Genomic DNA, 15,033 nt, shown 5'->3' on the forward strand with positions numbered 1-15,033 from the left:
GCCGATACATCAATGGGTTTCACGTCTAACAAATGTGTCCAGTGACATATCGCTACAGTAACCTGTATGAATAGTAAATCGTTTTTGGCCTGTGATGGTAAAATGATGGCATGATGTAACCAGCTGCATGTGGAATACATATTTTGTAGGCCACTGCAATATTAGTTTATTTATGTTTTAAGCTTATTTTAATAAGGAAAGGTTACTGCTTCTTAAACAATCTCTGGAGGTTTTAATTACCATAAAACTAAACCAGTAAACCCACAGTGATTTCAGATTGGTTTGGTGAATTGATCCCTCCTAATTTGAAAGAATGAGAAAATGGGAAATGAAATGAAGACAGAAGCTCAACCATCCGGCCCTCATTCATTATAGATTTATGTTGATCAGTTTAACAAGAGGAACTGACATTATCATAACTCCAGTTTGGCTTTGACTGATACAACCTTTCCATCTGGTTGACAGGCAAAGGAAAACAAAACAGACCCATAACACCAACCATAACAACTGCAAAGGGTGCGGATTTCTCAAAGCCCCCAGTACATGTAAAATCATTAGCCTGTGAAGTGCTTAAACCAGTCACATGGTGTTTTAATCATCTTTCTCTGCACTAAAACAGACTCGGGTGTACTGAATGCTTAAAGCCCTAAGGCCCATAACGCCACAAGATTTCACATTAGCAGAGACTCACAGCACATATGGTTTAACAGCGGCTTTGGGCCAAAGCAATGAAAATTGCTAATCGAGGCGTCCATGTTCGGTTCCACTCTGTATTAGGTCAACATAGGAACTCCCTGATCACTACCTAAAATTCACTGTAGGGTATTTACTACTAAAATACATTTATTGCCCATTTAAAACTGTCGTGTAATGGCCACTGTTGACAGATTGCTTTTTTGTCCTATAGCTCAGTTGGTAGAGAAGTGCGTAAGCAACACAATGGTCATGTGTCTGAATATATATATATATATATATATATATATAAATTAATTGCGAGTTAACTTGTGATTAATCGCAACTTAATCACACATTTTTATCTGTTCTATATTGATCTTAATTTAACACTTTTCAAGTTTTAAATACTCTAATCAACATGGGCATGGACAAATATGGATGCTTTTTGCAAATGTGTGTTTATTATTAGTGAAAGAGTCAGCTAAAATTATTTTGAAAAGATTTTTCAAAAACAAAATCACTGCATCCATACCTTAAAATCACTGGTAAAACTACATTAATAGATTCGGCACACACAAATCCAAAAACAATATCAATATATGAAGAGTTTGGTTCCAAAACGAGAGAACTCAGTTTTGTATATTTTTCAGAAATTGCTTTTTGACTGTGCATTCCAACAAACTCTTCATATGTTAAACTTTATCTTTCTTTTATTGTTTGATTGACATTGAGAGACATTTTTAAGATCTGGTGTAATGCAAGGATCTTATATAATGTTACACATCAGATATTTTTCCCCAACAGTTAAACAAACATTTACTTAAGACATAACTACTGAGCCCCTAAGGTGAAATCTAAAGTAAAATTTCATGTGCTCACGTGAAACTTTCGTGTGCTCATGTGAAACCTTCATGTGCAGATTTTTTTTTAAGTTTAGTTTCGCATGCTCACATGAAACTATCGCGTGCTCATGGAAACTATTGCATGCGCACGTAAAAACTATCATCGTGTGTGCACATGAAACTCATACTCACGTGAAACTATTCTGTGCGCACGCGATAGTTTCACATGAGCACGCGATAGTTTCACGTGAGCATGCAAAACTAAACACGATATTTTCACGTGAGCATGCGAAAGTTTCACGTGAGCACGCAAAACTAAACATGGTAGTTTCACATGAGCACGCGATAGTTTCACGTGAGCACGAAAAACTAAACAAGATAGTTTCACGTGAGCAAGCAATAGTTTCACGTGAGCATGGAAAACTAAACAAGATAGTTTCACGTGAGCATGCGATAGTTTAACGTGAGCACGAAAAACTAAACAAGTTAGTTTCACGTGAGCACGAAAAACTAAACAAGAAAGTTTCACGTGAGCACGCGAAAGTTTCACGTGAGCACGCGATAGTTTCACGTGAGCACGAAAAACGAAACAAGAAAGTTTCACGTGAGCGCGCGAAAGTTTCACGTGAGCGCGCGAAAGTTTCACGTGAGCGCGTGAAACTAAACTTTATTTAATTTTTGCTCCATGTCCCTTAGGGGCTCCGTACATAACTGATGTGGTTTAAAAGTGCATATTTTTTATTTTCTTGACGAAAATGACAATTGTTTTGCTAGATAAGATCCTTATGGGATAATTGATAATTGGGATAATTTTGAGCCATTTATAGCTGTGCTGAAACTGCCATTTTAAAGCAACACTATGTAGTTTGTTTACCTTTAAATAATGTCTCAAAAATTATTTCAGTGATAGAACAACTTTTAACTGGACAAATTGTACTGTTGCTGCAACCTGAGCAGCCTCCTAGCTGCTACAAGCACACTCTGAAAGTGGCTGTGGAGGGTAGAGCACACAGCCTCGCCCCTCCCCCTGCCTGCAGAAGAGTGTCTGATACCAGGCACTGTTGCGCTTTTCAACCACATGGGGGAGCTGTAAGTCATTTTTACATGGAATCTACATAGTGTTGCTTTAAACTGCATTGAAACGTTAAACTGTTGAGGTCCGATAAAGTCTATTAAATTGAGAAAAATCCTGGAATGTTTTCCTCAAAAAGCTTTATTTCTTTCAATTGAACAAACAAAGAAAGACATCAACATTTTGAATACCATGGGGGTGAGTAAATTATCTGGATTTTTTTTAAAGAGCACCTATTATGGGATACACGTTTTTAAACATCCTTTTGTGTGTAAGTGTGCATTAGTACATGCTAACGATATTCAAAAAGTACATACCTCAAAGAAAACGATGACGCGAGTTATCGTCTCTAACGTTCGAGGACTACAAAAAACACTCGGATTGTAGGCAACAGTTTACTTCCTGGGATTGGTGACGTAGATAAGACCAACATTATCATAGTTCAGCCCTCTCTGCTTTGCTTGGGTACGCCCTCATAGACGGGGGTGGGGTGGGGAGCGCCGAGTCAGAAGAGAGCTAAAATGGCGGAGGTTGTGAGTCCCTGCTGTGACTCTGTTTGCAAACTATTGTTTCATTGTTTAAGCGATTAAATCTCTCGAGTAGACGCTGTCTCTTTAGATGCGAGGGCAAAATAGCACTTTATGGACTTCCACAGAGGACATCATGTTTAATACGGTTCCGGAAAAATCCAGTCAGAAGTTGTTCACGGAGTTTTCACAATAACTGCTTCTCATGAACCGAAGCTGGATTTGCGCGAAGTCTCCTCTTGAAAGTTGGATTACTGTGCACTTCTGGATCACAGGCTGTAAGTATTCACGTTTATTATTTGCCTTTTACTGTACATTACGTAACCGGTAACCGGAGATTAACATAATGTGCGTGTAGAGCTAAGCTTGCAAGCTAATTGTTTTGTGTTGTAATACTGTATTTCATAAACAACGTACCATATTTACACACGTGTATGTTGAATTATGCAGACTATCGTTTTTTTATCTATGTTGGTTTAGACATGTTTACAAACTTGCTAAGTTGCTAAGCTAAATACAAATACCAGCTAAACTGTTACCGGTAAAATTTGTTCTCATGATCAAACTCAAGAAACTCTAAGTACAGATGATTTGTTTAAAGTTATATGTATTTTACTGTTGTATTTACTTGAAGCTTTCTTAGATTTTGAAACGAAGTAAACACGTAATGTGTGTTGCTAATGTTGGGCCATGTAATATGTAATACATTAACGTTTTAATGAATAGTCTAACGAGTTATAGTCGTTGTACTCTATTGTTATAATATGTCTTTTTGACTGAATACATGTTTGTTTTATTTGTCTATATCCTAGATTCGCAGCTGGACACATCCTTCTACACTGTATGAAAACATGCAACATCATAACACACAGTACAAGGAGTCAGACTGGCATATGAGGAGCAAAGGTGTGTAACACAAATGATGTATTTAGCTAGTGATACCACTACCAGTCTTAAATGTATAAAGTTTTTTTTCTCTGCATAATAATAGGAACCCAGGCAGTAGCATCGTTTCACAATGTTTCCATCACCATCATCTGTGGATGCCTTTGCTGTCCGTAGCCTGAGATTTCAGATTTGCAGCAAAAAAAAATTTATTTTCTCATTTATTGGAATGCTGTGCAGGTATTTAAGTATTTTAGTAACTGTGTTAAATAAAGTAGTATTTACTTTTACAATAAATTAATTGCTTGTTTATATTTTACAGGTATTTGTACCTTGCAGCCATCCATTACAATGTCACCAAGCCGTAACAAAAGCAGGAGAGGGAAAGTACAAGGCTATCTTCCCAAAACACACAAGTGACATACCGTAAGCAGTAATGTTTTATTTCAAATACATTCATAATTAAAAACTTAATGTATGAAGCAGGGAAATAAATTATCAAAACAAAAGATTTATTGACTGCAATATTTCTACAGTTATGTGGAGGATGTGATCAGGCTTGTGTTTGATGAGGTATTTGAAGATAAGCTGAAGGAAGCCCTGATTCCAATGGACCTGGCATCACAGTTTGAGAGACCTTCAAAGGAGGACGTGATTGCATGCCATCTTCAGTGCAGGGGTCGTCGAAAGCCAAAATTGTGACCGATCTGATCAGGAAGCTCCAAGCGTATCTGGAGAACAACACACGACAGGATGATAACCTTATAGTGTCGTCTTAAATAGCACCAGCTGACAAAGCTTTGATATGCCATTTATCTGAATAGATAGCTGTAAGAAATGAATTGAACAATTTTTGAAACAAGAGCACAATATGGTTACTAAAGTATGTTTATTAATATTGTTTAACATTTAAATATATATTTGTAATAAATAAAAAAAACTTTTGACTGACTATTATATTTTCTTTAAAGTTACATCTTTTGTTCTTTTGGGTACTTTGTTACTATAATGATACTTTAGTGTTATTGGTTTAAAAATGTAATAAAACTTACTCTAGTCCTGCACCTCAAAGGCGTATAGTCGGTACAATAAATGTTCTGTGTGTAGGGATTTAGACAATTTGTGCAAAACCTGGATGATGAATCACGCAGGTAAGAGGCCCTGGAACCTGTTGCATTCTCCTTAAAACCTAATAAGTAAAAACATAGCACTTATAAGTAAGCGGTTTTTCATAATAAAGTTTACCATAGTAAAATAATGTAGAACTAACATTCATTTCAATTAATACTTTCTTTGTGCTATATTTGGTGTTTCCATATAGTTTGCACAGTAAAATAGTATGTAAGCAGTATTTTATAATTAAGTTTACTATAGTAAAATAATGTAGAAATTACCAAGTGAAATCGTTTTATAATCATTTCAACAAATACTTTCTATGTGCTACATTTGGTGTTTCCATATAGTTTGCACAGTAAAATAGTATGTAAGCAGTATTTTATAATTAAGTTTACTATAGTAAAATAATGTAGAAATTACCAATTGAAATCGTTTTATAATCATTTTAACAAATACTTTATATGTGCTACATTTGGTGTTTCCATATAGTTTGCACAGTAATAGAGTATGTAAGCAGTCTTTTATAATAAATTTTACTAGAGTAAAATAATGTAGAAATTACCAAGTGAAATCGTTTTATAATCATTTCAACAAATACTTTCTATGTGCTACATTTGGTGTTTCCATATAGTTATGTAGTACGTTATAATTACCTTTTGGATGTCTTTGCAACACATTTTCGTCTTCGTGTAGCATTCTGGCAGAGCTAAGGACACCTAAAAAAGTTAAATCCAATCGCGTTCATTGAAGGAGATTGTTTATATCGTAACGGCCTTCTGAACTCTCTGGATCGAGCTCGAAGTGGTAAGGCAGTACAGACACCATCGTTTATAGAGAAATATAACGCTTGTTTACGTTGCCTCTGAGGCTGTGACTCTCAGTCAGAATCTGTGTCAACCCACGCGTAGTCAGGGGCGTAACCTTTCAAACACACGCTGAACCCAGCTGACCAATAACAGTTGAGTAGTCATCTGACCAATCCGATTACACTAGACATTTTGGGAGGCGGAGACAGGAACTAAACCGAGCGTTTTCCAGACAGTGGGAAATCGGTGAGGTATGAAAGGAATTTATAAGACTCACAATGCATTAGTTCAAGTTTTAATAACATGTATGTACTATGGGATATTGCAATAACGTGCTAACGTGCCAATTTATTAGCATAATTGGTGCTCTTTAAGAAAGTGGAATATTCCTGTAAGTGTAGTAACTGTGTTGTCAGACAACAAAATAAGACATAGCAAAAATAAATAAATAAACAGAACAAAACATTAACATTAAGCCAACTTATTCATGTTAAAACTTGGAAAATCAAGAAAAAACAACATCGGAACAGGCAAATGACATGGGCTTGCAAATACTGTCGCTTCGCTCCTAAAATTCTCCTGGTGGGAGTTGGCACCCCATGGAAGACGGAACAAAAAAAATTATACTTTATAAAAAAATTATTTAAAAAAATTATACTTTAAATAATTTTTCCCAACAATGGTTTTTGTTACTTTAGTTATTTCTTATCATACTGATGTATGTTTAAGTTTTATTTTTTTTAAAAAATTTTTAGTTACTAGATGCAATTAAAACGGGGTGTGTATTGATTTGTATATTTGTAATTAAATCAAACGTAAAAATCTGCAAAAATCAAACCGCGCTCCACCTCACGTTCACTACTGCGCATAATCTGGTTCCAAATGACGTCGCCAGCAGCCATTTGAGATATTTTAGCTTTAATTTTCCACAACAGAAGTGTATGGAGACACGTTATACATATTTTTTGCAGTCTATGGCTCAAACCAAAGTAGTGCAATTATTTAAACTTTCAGATTTTTTCACAACGTGATATAATATACAATAAAACACAAACTTATTTGTTCATAATTCTAATATATAAATCATTATGCTATATAACAGGCTTCGTAGTAAGAAATACCTGTTGCATACACAAACATATATTTTGCATACTGTATATACTGTATCCATACTGATTGTACACTGTCCATGTATGTTGCAGATATTTGACGAAGAGTACAGTGTGCTTTATCTAGACCAGGGTGGAGCTTTGGTGGCTATTAGACACACCCCTCTTCCCATCAGGCACCTCTGGTAATCCCACAGACCCACAAATATCATTATTAATATTTCACGCATGTATTGGTGAGATGAGCCAACGCAATTATTTCAAGATGACTCACATACTTTACGAAGAGTGTGAATATTCTCATTAAAGCCAGCAGAGTGTGTAATACTTTTGTCTTGTAATCTAGATGAAATGTCAGAAATGTGCAGTAAAGTTGCGTTTGAATTATTTGCCAGCTTTGTCTTTAGGAATGTAATCCGAAAGTGTTTGCTGTTTGCACAGGTTGAGTTTCGATGAGGGACGGGTCTGGAACAAATACAGTTTCACCTCATCGCCCCTGTTTGTGGACGGAGTGCTGGGGGAACCGGGCGAAGAGACGCTTATTATGACGTACGTATGATAGAGATTAATTTTTGTGTTTTAATTATAAACCTTGGAAAACGTCTAGACAGAAGGCGTCAGGATAAAAATATAGTTTGGGTGAAACTGTGTAAAGCTTAAAAAGTTGAAAATACTTTAAAAAAGTGTTCCCTCTTGTTGTCTTCAAAATACTCAGTTGACTATTACAAAATAATGAACTCGGTGCATTCTTCTCACCTTCCAGTCACAAACAACCTGTTTCAACATTAAATCCATCACTTCAAACTTAAAAATCTTGCGCAACAAGCCCAACCTATAGTTATTTTGAGAAATATTTCATGAAGTTCTTGTAGGATATTCCTAGGAACTTTATGCTGTCTCTCTGACAAGCGCCCAAAAGTGTCACACAGTTCTTGAGTTTCAGACTTTTTGTTGACAGTTTGACGCGGGTTTCCACTGATGTGGTTTGACATGGATAACATTGCTAACATTTCCCATTCCTGTCCGCTCGGCATCGTTCTAATCATTAGAGTCACTGCCGTCTCCATGTCCCACTGCTTGCCAGACATATAGCGAGGGGGTGATGCTGTGCCTTTATTTGCAGGATCTTTGGACACGTCAGTCATCGCTCAGAATGGCAGCTGGTTAAGATAGACTTCAGGTCTATCTTCAACAGAAGATGCGTGGAGTCTGACTATGTGCAGTGGAATTTGCATGACCAGGTGAGAACCTCCATATAAAACTATGAAATCACTTCACTTAAAGGTCACCTAATATGGCAAATTTCAGATGTAATATTAGTCTCATTTATATGGTTGTGGGCAGGCCCTGTGCAAAATGACATCAGTTTGCACAGAAAATGCCAACAGCTTGTCCAGTGTGACTGTTTTATGAAGATTTAAAAATAAAGGAGTGGGCAGATTTTTATCATTACAGGGTGTTTGTGGACACACACAGGCAACACACAATTATGTTCAGACGACATATAAAAGTGAATTTCTAATATTAGGTGACCTTCAAAGGAGTCAAGTTATATACAGTATTTTTTTCTTATTATTACACTACTCATTATGATTGGCCAGTCGCAACATTTGCACTCAAAACTAATAACACACGTAACCCGGATGCTGCAAATCATTTTGAAAGGGGAGTGTTTAAGTAAGGGATAATGTAGAGGCAGCCGGTAGTTATCGGGAAATAAGCCCCGACAGTGTGATCAGGACCCGACGCGAAGCGGAGGGTCTTGTATCACACTGAAGGGGCTTATTTCCCGATAACTACCGGCTGCCTCTACATTATCCCGCTTATTACACGGCTACTTGTCACATAAGAAAAAAAACTGGACATGAATATGAATTTGAAACATTTTATTGGCATATTTGTTTTAAATTAACATTTTTATCCTTCCGCGAAACTTTGCACAGATGCATAAAATGATCGTAATACCTTATTAAGATCCTCTGCTTCATACTTGTCTGTCTCCATTTTTTTCTCTTTTAGCCAGTCTTTGAGAAGTTTTAATGCCCATTCTGTATTTTTTTGTGTGTTGGCTTCGTAGCTGTCATGCTCTATTTTGTCAAGTTCAGTCGCAGTAAGCTCTCTGTGTCTTGTCGTGGTTGTCCAGTGTTTGTCACAAGATGGCGCCAAACAAACAGTAATCTTTATTGGCGCGGAGCGATCTTACTCGTAAAAGTAGTACCGGCTATGCGTTATTATTTTGGAGCGGTTATTATTCGAAAAGAACGAACCTGCAAATGTCTCAACTGACCAATCAGAATCAAGCATTCCAGAGAGCCGTGTAATAATATTACACAAAAAATTTATGTTTTAATAACATATATGACATTATATTTACAAATGATTAAACCAAATAGTGTGTTTTTGACATTTGAACGTCTTAATAATGTACATTATCCAATACTTGAAGTTCACTTATAAATCTTAGATTGTTCGAATTAAACATTATGTTTTTGCTACCGTACCTTTAAGAGATCCAGGTAAATTACATTTGTCATGATTGTTTGAACTGGGAAGAAGTTTTGAGTTCAGAAAGTGAGAGGATGTTATTTTTAGCAATTATAGTAAATTCGATTTTTTCATGGCATGACCTCTTTAACAAAATAACAACATGAACACTTATATTTTATAAATGTATATTGTAAAATTTCTAGAAAATTGAACAAATTGAAATTCGTCTCTCGGTCAAAAGCGACTATAAATTATTTTAGTTTTTGATTAAAGGTACTAAGGCAGTGTTTCCCTAAACCTGTCCTACGTGGCACTCCTCCCAGGATGTTTTAGATGCCTCCCTACAGTATATAAAACACCTGATTTAACTCATCAGACATCTCCAACATTCTGGGAGGAAGCTAATAAGAATCAGAATGGAAAAGAAAAGTGATTTAAGTGATTTGAGCGTGGCATGATTGTTGGTGCCAAACAGGCCGGTCTGAGTGTTTCACAATCTGCTCAGTTACTGGGATTTTCACGCACAACCATTTCTAGGGATTACAAAGAATGGTGTGAAAAGGGAAAAACATCCAGTATGCGGCAGTCAGTGTTGTGTGTAACGCGTTACAGTAACGTAACTACTTTTTTGAGAAAAAAGTAGTGTAACGCGTTACTACTGAAAATTTGGTAACGTAACGTAGTTCATTTTCCAATTCAGCGCAACGTTACTTTTGGTTAGATTTGACAGCGACACTGCCATCTGCGCGTTTGCGCAATAGTCACAAGGTCCACACACATGACAGAGGCTCGTATCAGTCTGCAAAGAAATCATGGCAAGCAAGAAGCAGCTGACGCTAACTTTTGAGGGATGGAGGCATCTTAATTTTAATCAATGTTTTATCAACCAATTGCCTGATTTTAATAAATAAGAAATAAATTAAAGAAAACGATTCAGCTTCATATTTATGTTTAAATGAAATAATAAATAAACATAAATATAAAACTAAATCGTTTTCTTTTATTTATTTCTTATTTATTAAATTCAAGCAATTGGTTGATAAAACATTGATTGAAATTAAGATACAATTAATACAAAACGAAATTCACTTTAGAGAAAGGTTTCTACGAAAACAAATTTAATAAAGTGGTAAAAATCATGTCTACCCACTCCGTTTAAAGCGAATTTCGTTTTGTATTAATTGTATCTTAGCATAGTATCTCGGAAGATCGTGCTTGTTAAATAGCTCTGTGGCTCTACTGCACTGAAGCGGCAGTTTAAAATATAAACCCAGAATTCAGCAAACATCAAGAACAAGAAATGGAAACAACAATTAGACAGAGACGCGGAATTTACATAATGTTACACAGACCATGTTTAAATTTCAATGTTTCTGCACAGAAATACCAACTTGTTCACTTTGTTTGGTATTAATAAGCTGGGCATTGGAGTGCTGGCCGCGGTGCTGAAGACGCGCTCGGACGGAGTACTGGTGGCAGCACAGATATTTACGTGCAACCTATTGGAAACTATTATTCGTTATTACATAATTATTATTCGTTATTTTACTTTATTACTTCCACTTAAGAAGAGTTCTGCACTTTTTATTTCAATATTTCTCTTTATATAAATACTATTTTGTACTTAAATCTATAATTTCATTATTTTACTAACCCAACTAACTCATCTGGGCTTTCCGATAGGTTGCACGTAAGGGGGAAAGTATAGCTTTCTTCCCCTTGAGAAGAGTTCTGCACTTTTAAACTTAAAAAAATATATCTCTTTACAAAAAAAACTTTTTTTCTTCTATTTAAAAGCTGTAATTTCGTTATTTTACTAACCCAACTAATGACTCCTCCACTTTCCAATAGATTGCACATAGATATCTGTGTATATGTGCCATCACGCGTCTTCAGCACCGCGGGGAGCAGCCAGCACTCCAATGTGCAGCTTATTAATACCAGACAAAGTTGGTATTTCTGTCCAGAAACATTGAAATTTATACATGGTCCGTGTAACGTAATTTAAATCCCGCGTCTTGGCCTTATTGTTTTTTTTCTTGTTCTTGACGTTCGCTGAATTCTGGGTTTATATTTTAAACTGCCGCTCCAGTGCAGTATAGCCACAAAGCTATTTAACAATGAGCACAATCTCCCGAGACAATACAACATGCTACTAATAATTCATTAATAAGAGCTGTTTTCTTGTACACAATTAAATATTTTAAGTTAAATGTACAGTGTTAAAACATGTAAAAAAGACAAGATTTTAACCATGTCAAGATCAAATGCCTGAGTAACAGGGTATTGTGTGTATGTGTTCGTGTGTTTGTGTGTGTTTCCAAAATATTTTCAAAATACAGGCAACATAAAAGTAACGTAAAAGTAACGAGTAACGTAAAAAGTTACTTTCCAAAGGCGGTAACTAAGTAAAGTAATGGATTACATTTTTAAAAAGTAACGAGTAACGAGCAAACACTACTTTTTTAAAGTAACTTCCCCAACACTGGCGGCAGTCGTGTGGGGCAAAAATGCCTTGTTGATGCCAGAGGTCAGAGGAGAATGGGCCGATTGATTCAAGCTGATAGAAGAGCAACTTTGATTGAAATAACCACTCGTTACAACCGAGGTATGCAGCAAAGCATTTGTGAAGCCACAACACGCACAACCTTGAGGCAGATGGGCTACAACAGCAGAAGACCCCACCTGGTATCACTCATTTCCACTACAAATAAGAAAAAGAGGCTACAATTTGCAGGAGCTTACCAAAATTGGACAGTTGAAGACTGGGAAAATGTTGCCTGGTCTGATGAGTCTCGATTTCTGTTGAGACATTCAGATGGTAGAGTCAGAATTTGGAGTAAACAGAATGAGAACATGGATCCATCATGCCTTGTTACCACTGTGCAGGCTGCTGGTGGTGGTGTAATGGTGTGGAGGATGTTTTCTTGGCACACTTTAGGCCCCTTAGTGCCAATTGGGCATCGTTTAAATGCCTCAGCCTACCTGAGCATTGTTTCTGACCATGCTCATCTCTTTATGACCACCATGTACCCATCCTCTGATGGCTACTTCCAGAAGGATAATGCACCATGTCACAAAGCTGGAATCATTTCATATTGGTTTTCCAATAGAGCATCTTTGGGATGTGGTGGAACGGGAGCTTCGTGCCCTGGATTTGCATACCACAAATCTCCATCAACTGCAAGATGCTATCCTATCAATATGGGCCAACATTTCCAAAGATTCTTGTTGAATCAATGCCACGTACAATCGAGGCAGTTCTGAAGGCGAAAGGGGGTCAAACACAGAATTAGTATGGTGTTCCTAATAATCCTTTAGGTGAGTGTATATTTATCAATTTTGGTAGCAATATGTACCTCTGACGTACTAATATAAAATCTTTAAGGTCCAAAGCTGTGCTTTCTGAAAGTGTACTGCCCCAGTGACAGCTGGGGTACATAGATGTATTTTGACCATTTTTTCTGACACTATTTAGAGACTGAACTACACCTAACAGCATGTCATACTGGCTCCTTGCCTTAAACTTTTCACAAAAATCCTTTCTAACTGGCCCTGACATGCTTTTCTAGCCTCCACTATTGGATGTGTAATATAACAGATGGAATAATAAATGTCCCAGAAGTTGAGCCTGAAGCAAAGTGTCCCCTCACAGAAGGGTAACAGATTTAAGTCTATCAGCAGTAAGGACATGGTAAGACAATCCCGCTTTAACTCGAACCTGAAGCCCTGTGGAACTCACTGTCTGGAGACTGCCATTACCGTGACAAACTTTCAGATTTTCGAAAGATGCAAGACAACAAAAGCAGACAGTCGACAGCAAAATGTCCAAGTTTGGACAGTTAAAACCCAAGTCCTGTGGTTTGATTGAGTAGGGATGTAAAGTAACATGCTGATTAGGTGAAACCATGCATTGTGTATCTAAATCTAAGCAGCCGACCGTCCCGCAGACTGACAGATGCGCTGCGGGGTTATATTGTTTCGTTCTGCGCCAGTTAGCCTGATAAATACAAAACCCAAAGATAAAACAAAAAAAGACTGCATGACCAAGAAAAGGTCCTCGGCTGTAAAACAAAACTTTTTCATCCAACCAGCACAAATCCTATGCCCGAAATAAAATGGCAGTGTTTGGAACAATAGTTCAGAGAAGCCGTGCTATCAAAGGACCAGAATAAAATCTTCATTGTAAAATACATGAAACATAAGCGAGAGGCCTGGCACCCTGAAACCTTTCATGAAATGAACCCTGCCGAGTTGGGATATGAGATATGAAATATGGAATAGCAAAATACAATAAGCAGAAAGACTTTTTTCCTGTTTTCTTTCTTCAGTCTTTATTCTATATTCAGCGTGATGCACACATGCCTATGGCTATGAATTATTTATATGAAATCGAAATAAACCTGCAAAAAGAACAGCATAAACCAACCTTATTGTTGAAAAATGTATGTACGTGTGTGTTTATGTATGTGTTAAAATCCTTCTTGTAGGGTGAACACTGTCTCATGGGAGTGAAAAGGGTCTACCGAAAGTTGAAGGCCACTGCGAGGTGTGTTATGGGTAAAACCTACTCCGTCACGATGATTTCTGATCACTGCGCCTGCACTGAATCCGACTTTGAGTGGTAAGCGAATAAAGCGTTTTGTTTTCATTGAAGTCTCTTTCAAAGCTTAGTGTGCTGCCTTGATGTCTACTGCCTACGCAGGGGGGGATCCGAACTAAATTGAGTCATGGCGAGTGACAGATTACGAATGCTATACATAGACAGTTGGTCATGTAAAGTGCACGTGAGACTTTGCTTATAAGGTCAGTAGAAGTTGATCAATTTATTAATCTAAATATATAAAGTTAAGGTGGATTAAATTATCTCTCTTGCTATGTCCATTATCTTGGATAGATTTTAATTGAGGGCATCACAGTGCATTGTGGGATTGCCTTCTAGCCAAGCAACACATTCACTGCTTTCGAAGCTGCGTACTTTTATATAGTAGGTGAAAATCAGTAGGTGAGATGAGTAGTATGTCCGAATTCATAGTATTCCAAAAACAGTATAGGCGAAAAGTACTTGGATGACCTACTACTTTGGGCAAGATCCCGGAGTGTTTATTCAATGGACACTTTACTACCCGTGAGCCTCCGGGGGAGGATTTATCCAACGAAGAAGGAGAGAGGCGTTGTTTAAATAAAATATGTGCAAAAACCTGGCTCTAGTCAGATGCAAATACATATATAAGCAGCTGTCACTTGTTCAACGTCATTCCAGTTAAGGAATAACTTTTTGTTATGATGTCATGTATCAACATGGCAGATGTATAGTACGTTCGAATTCGTTCATAATATCCACATTCATACTATATAGTACTTACTTCATCTAATTCAGTACCTACTGTCACATTATGCCAGTAGGTAGCCATTGTCATGTTCGTTTTTAGAATGAACTTTGGAGGCATATACCTAGGTTTAGCAACAAGTCTTTGTATCCAAGTAATTATCTTTCATTCATTCTGCGGTTAA

The 15,033-nt window shown here is 36.9% G+C and overlaps 1 protein-coding gene and 2 long non-coding RNA genes across 6 annotated transcripts in view; 2 read left to right on the forward strand and 1 right to left on the reverse strand.

Annotated features, from left to right (window-relative positions):
* Nucleotides 1-15,033, forward strand: part of sorcs1 (sortilin-related VPS10 domain containing receptor 1) — a 212,648-nt gene that overhangs the window by 161,860 nt on the left and 35,755 nt on the right. For all 4 annotated transcript variants that reach the window (XR_010546715.2, XR_010546714.2, XM_065295393.2 and 1 more), the window contains exons 13-16: nt 7,126-7,217; nt 7,474-7,581; nt 8,156-8,273; nt 14,010-14,143. Coding sequence is in view for 2 of the 4 variants with exons in the window: in XM_065295393.2 (XP_065151465.2) it covers nt 7,126-7,217; nt 7,474-7,581; nt 8,156-8,273; nt 14,010-14,143 (452 nt within the window). In the remaining 2 variants the exon portion in view is untranslated. The remainder of the gene's footprint in view (nt 1-7,125; nt 7,218-7,473; nt 7,582-8,155; nt 8,274-14,009; nt 14,144-15,033) is intronic.
* Nucleotides 2,833-4,677, forward strand: LOC141282078 (uncharacterized). The gene is made up of 5 exons (XR_012336642.1): nt 2,833-3,394; nt 3,929-4,022; nt 4,108-4,241; nt 4,324-4,427; nt 4,538-4,677. It is a non-coding gene; the product is annotated as an uncharacterized lncRNA (long non-coding RNA).
* Nucleotides 4,594-6,291, reverse strand: LOC141282079 (uncharacterized). Its single transcript, XR_012336643.1, has 3 exons — nt 5,771-6,291; nt 5,054-5,190; nt 4,594-4,732 (listed from the first exon to the last, which is right to left on the reverse strand). It is a non-coding gene; the product is annotated as an uncharacterized lncRNA (long non-coding RNA).

This window comes from Paramisgurnus dabryanus, chromosome 4 (genome assembly GCF_030506205.2).
Source record: "Paramisgurnus dabryanus chromosome 4, PD_genome_1.1, whole genome shotgun sequence".
Classification (NCBI taxonomy): domain Eukaryota; kingdom Metazoa; phylum Chordata; class Actinopteri; order Cypriniformes; family Cobitidae; genus Paramisgurnus; species Paramisgurnus dabryanus.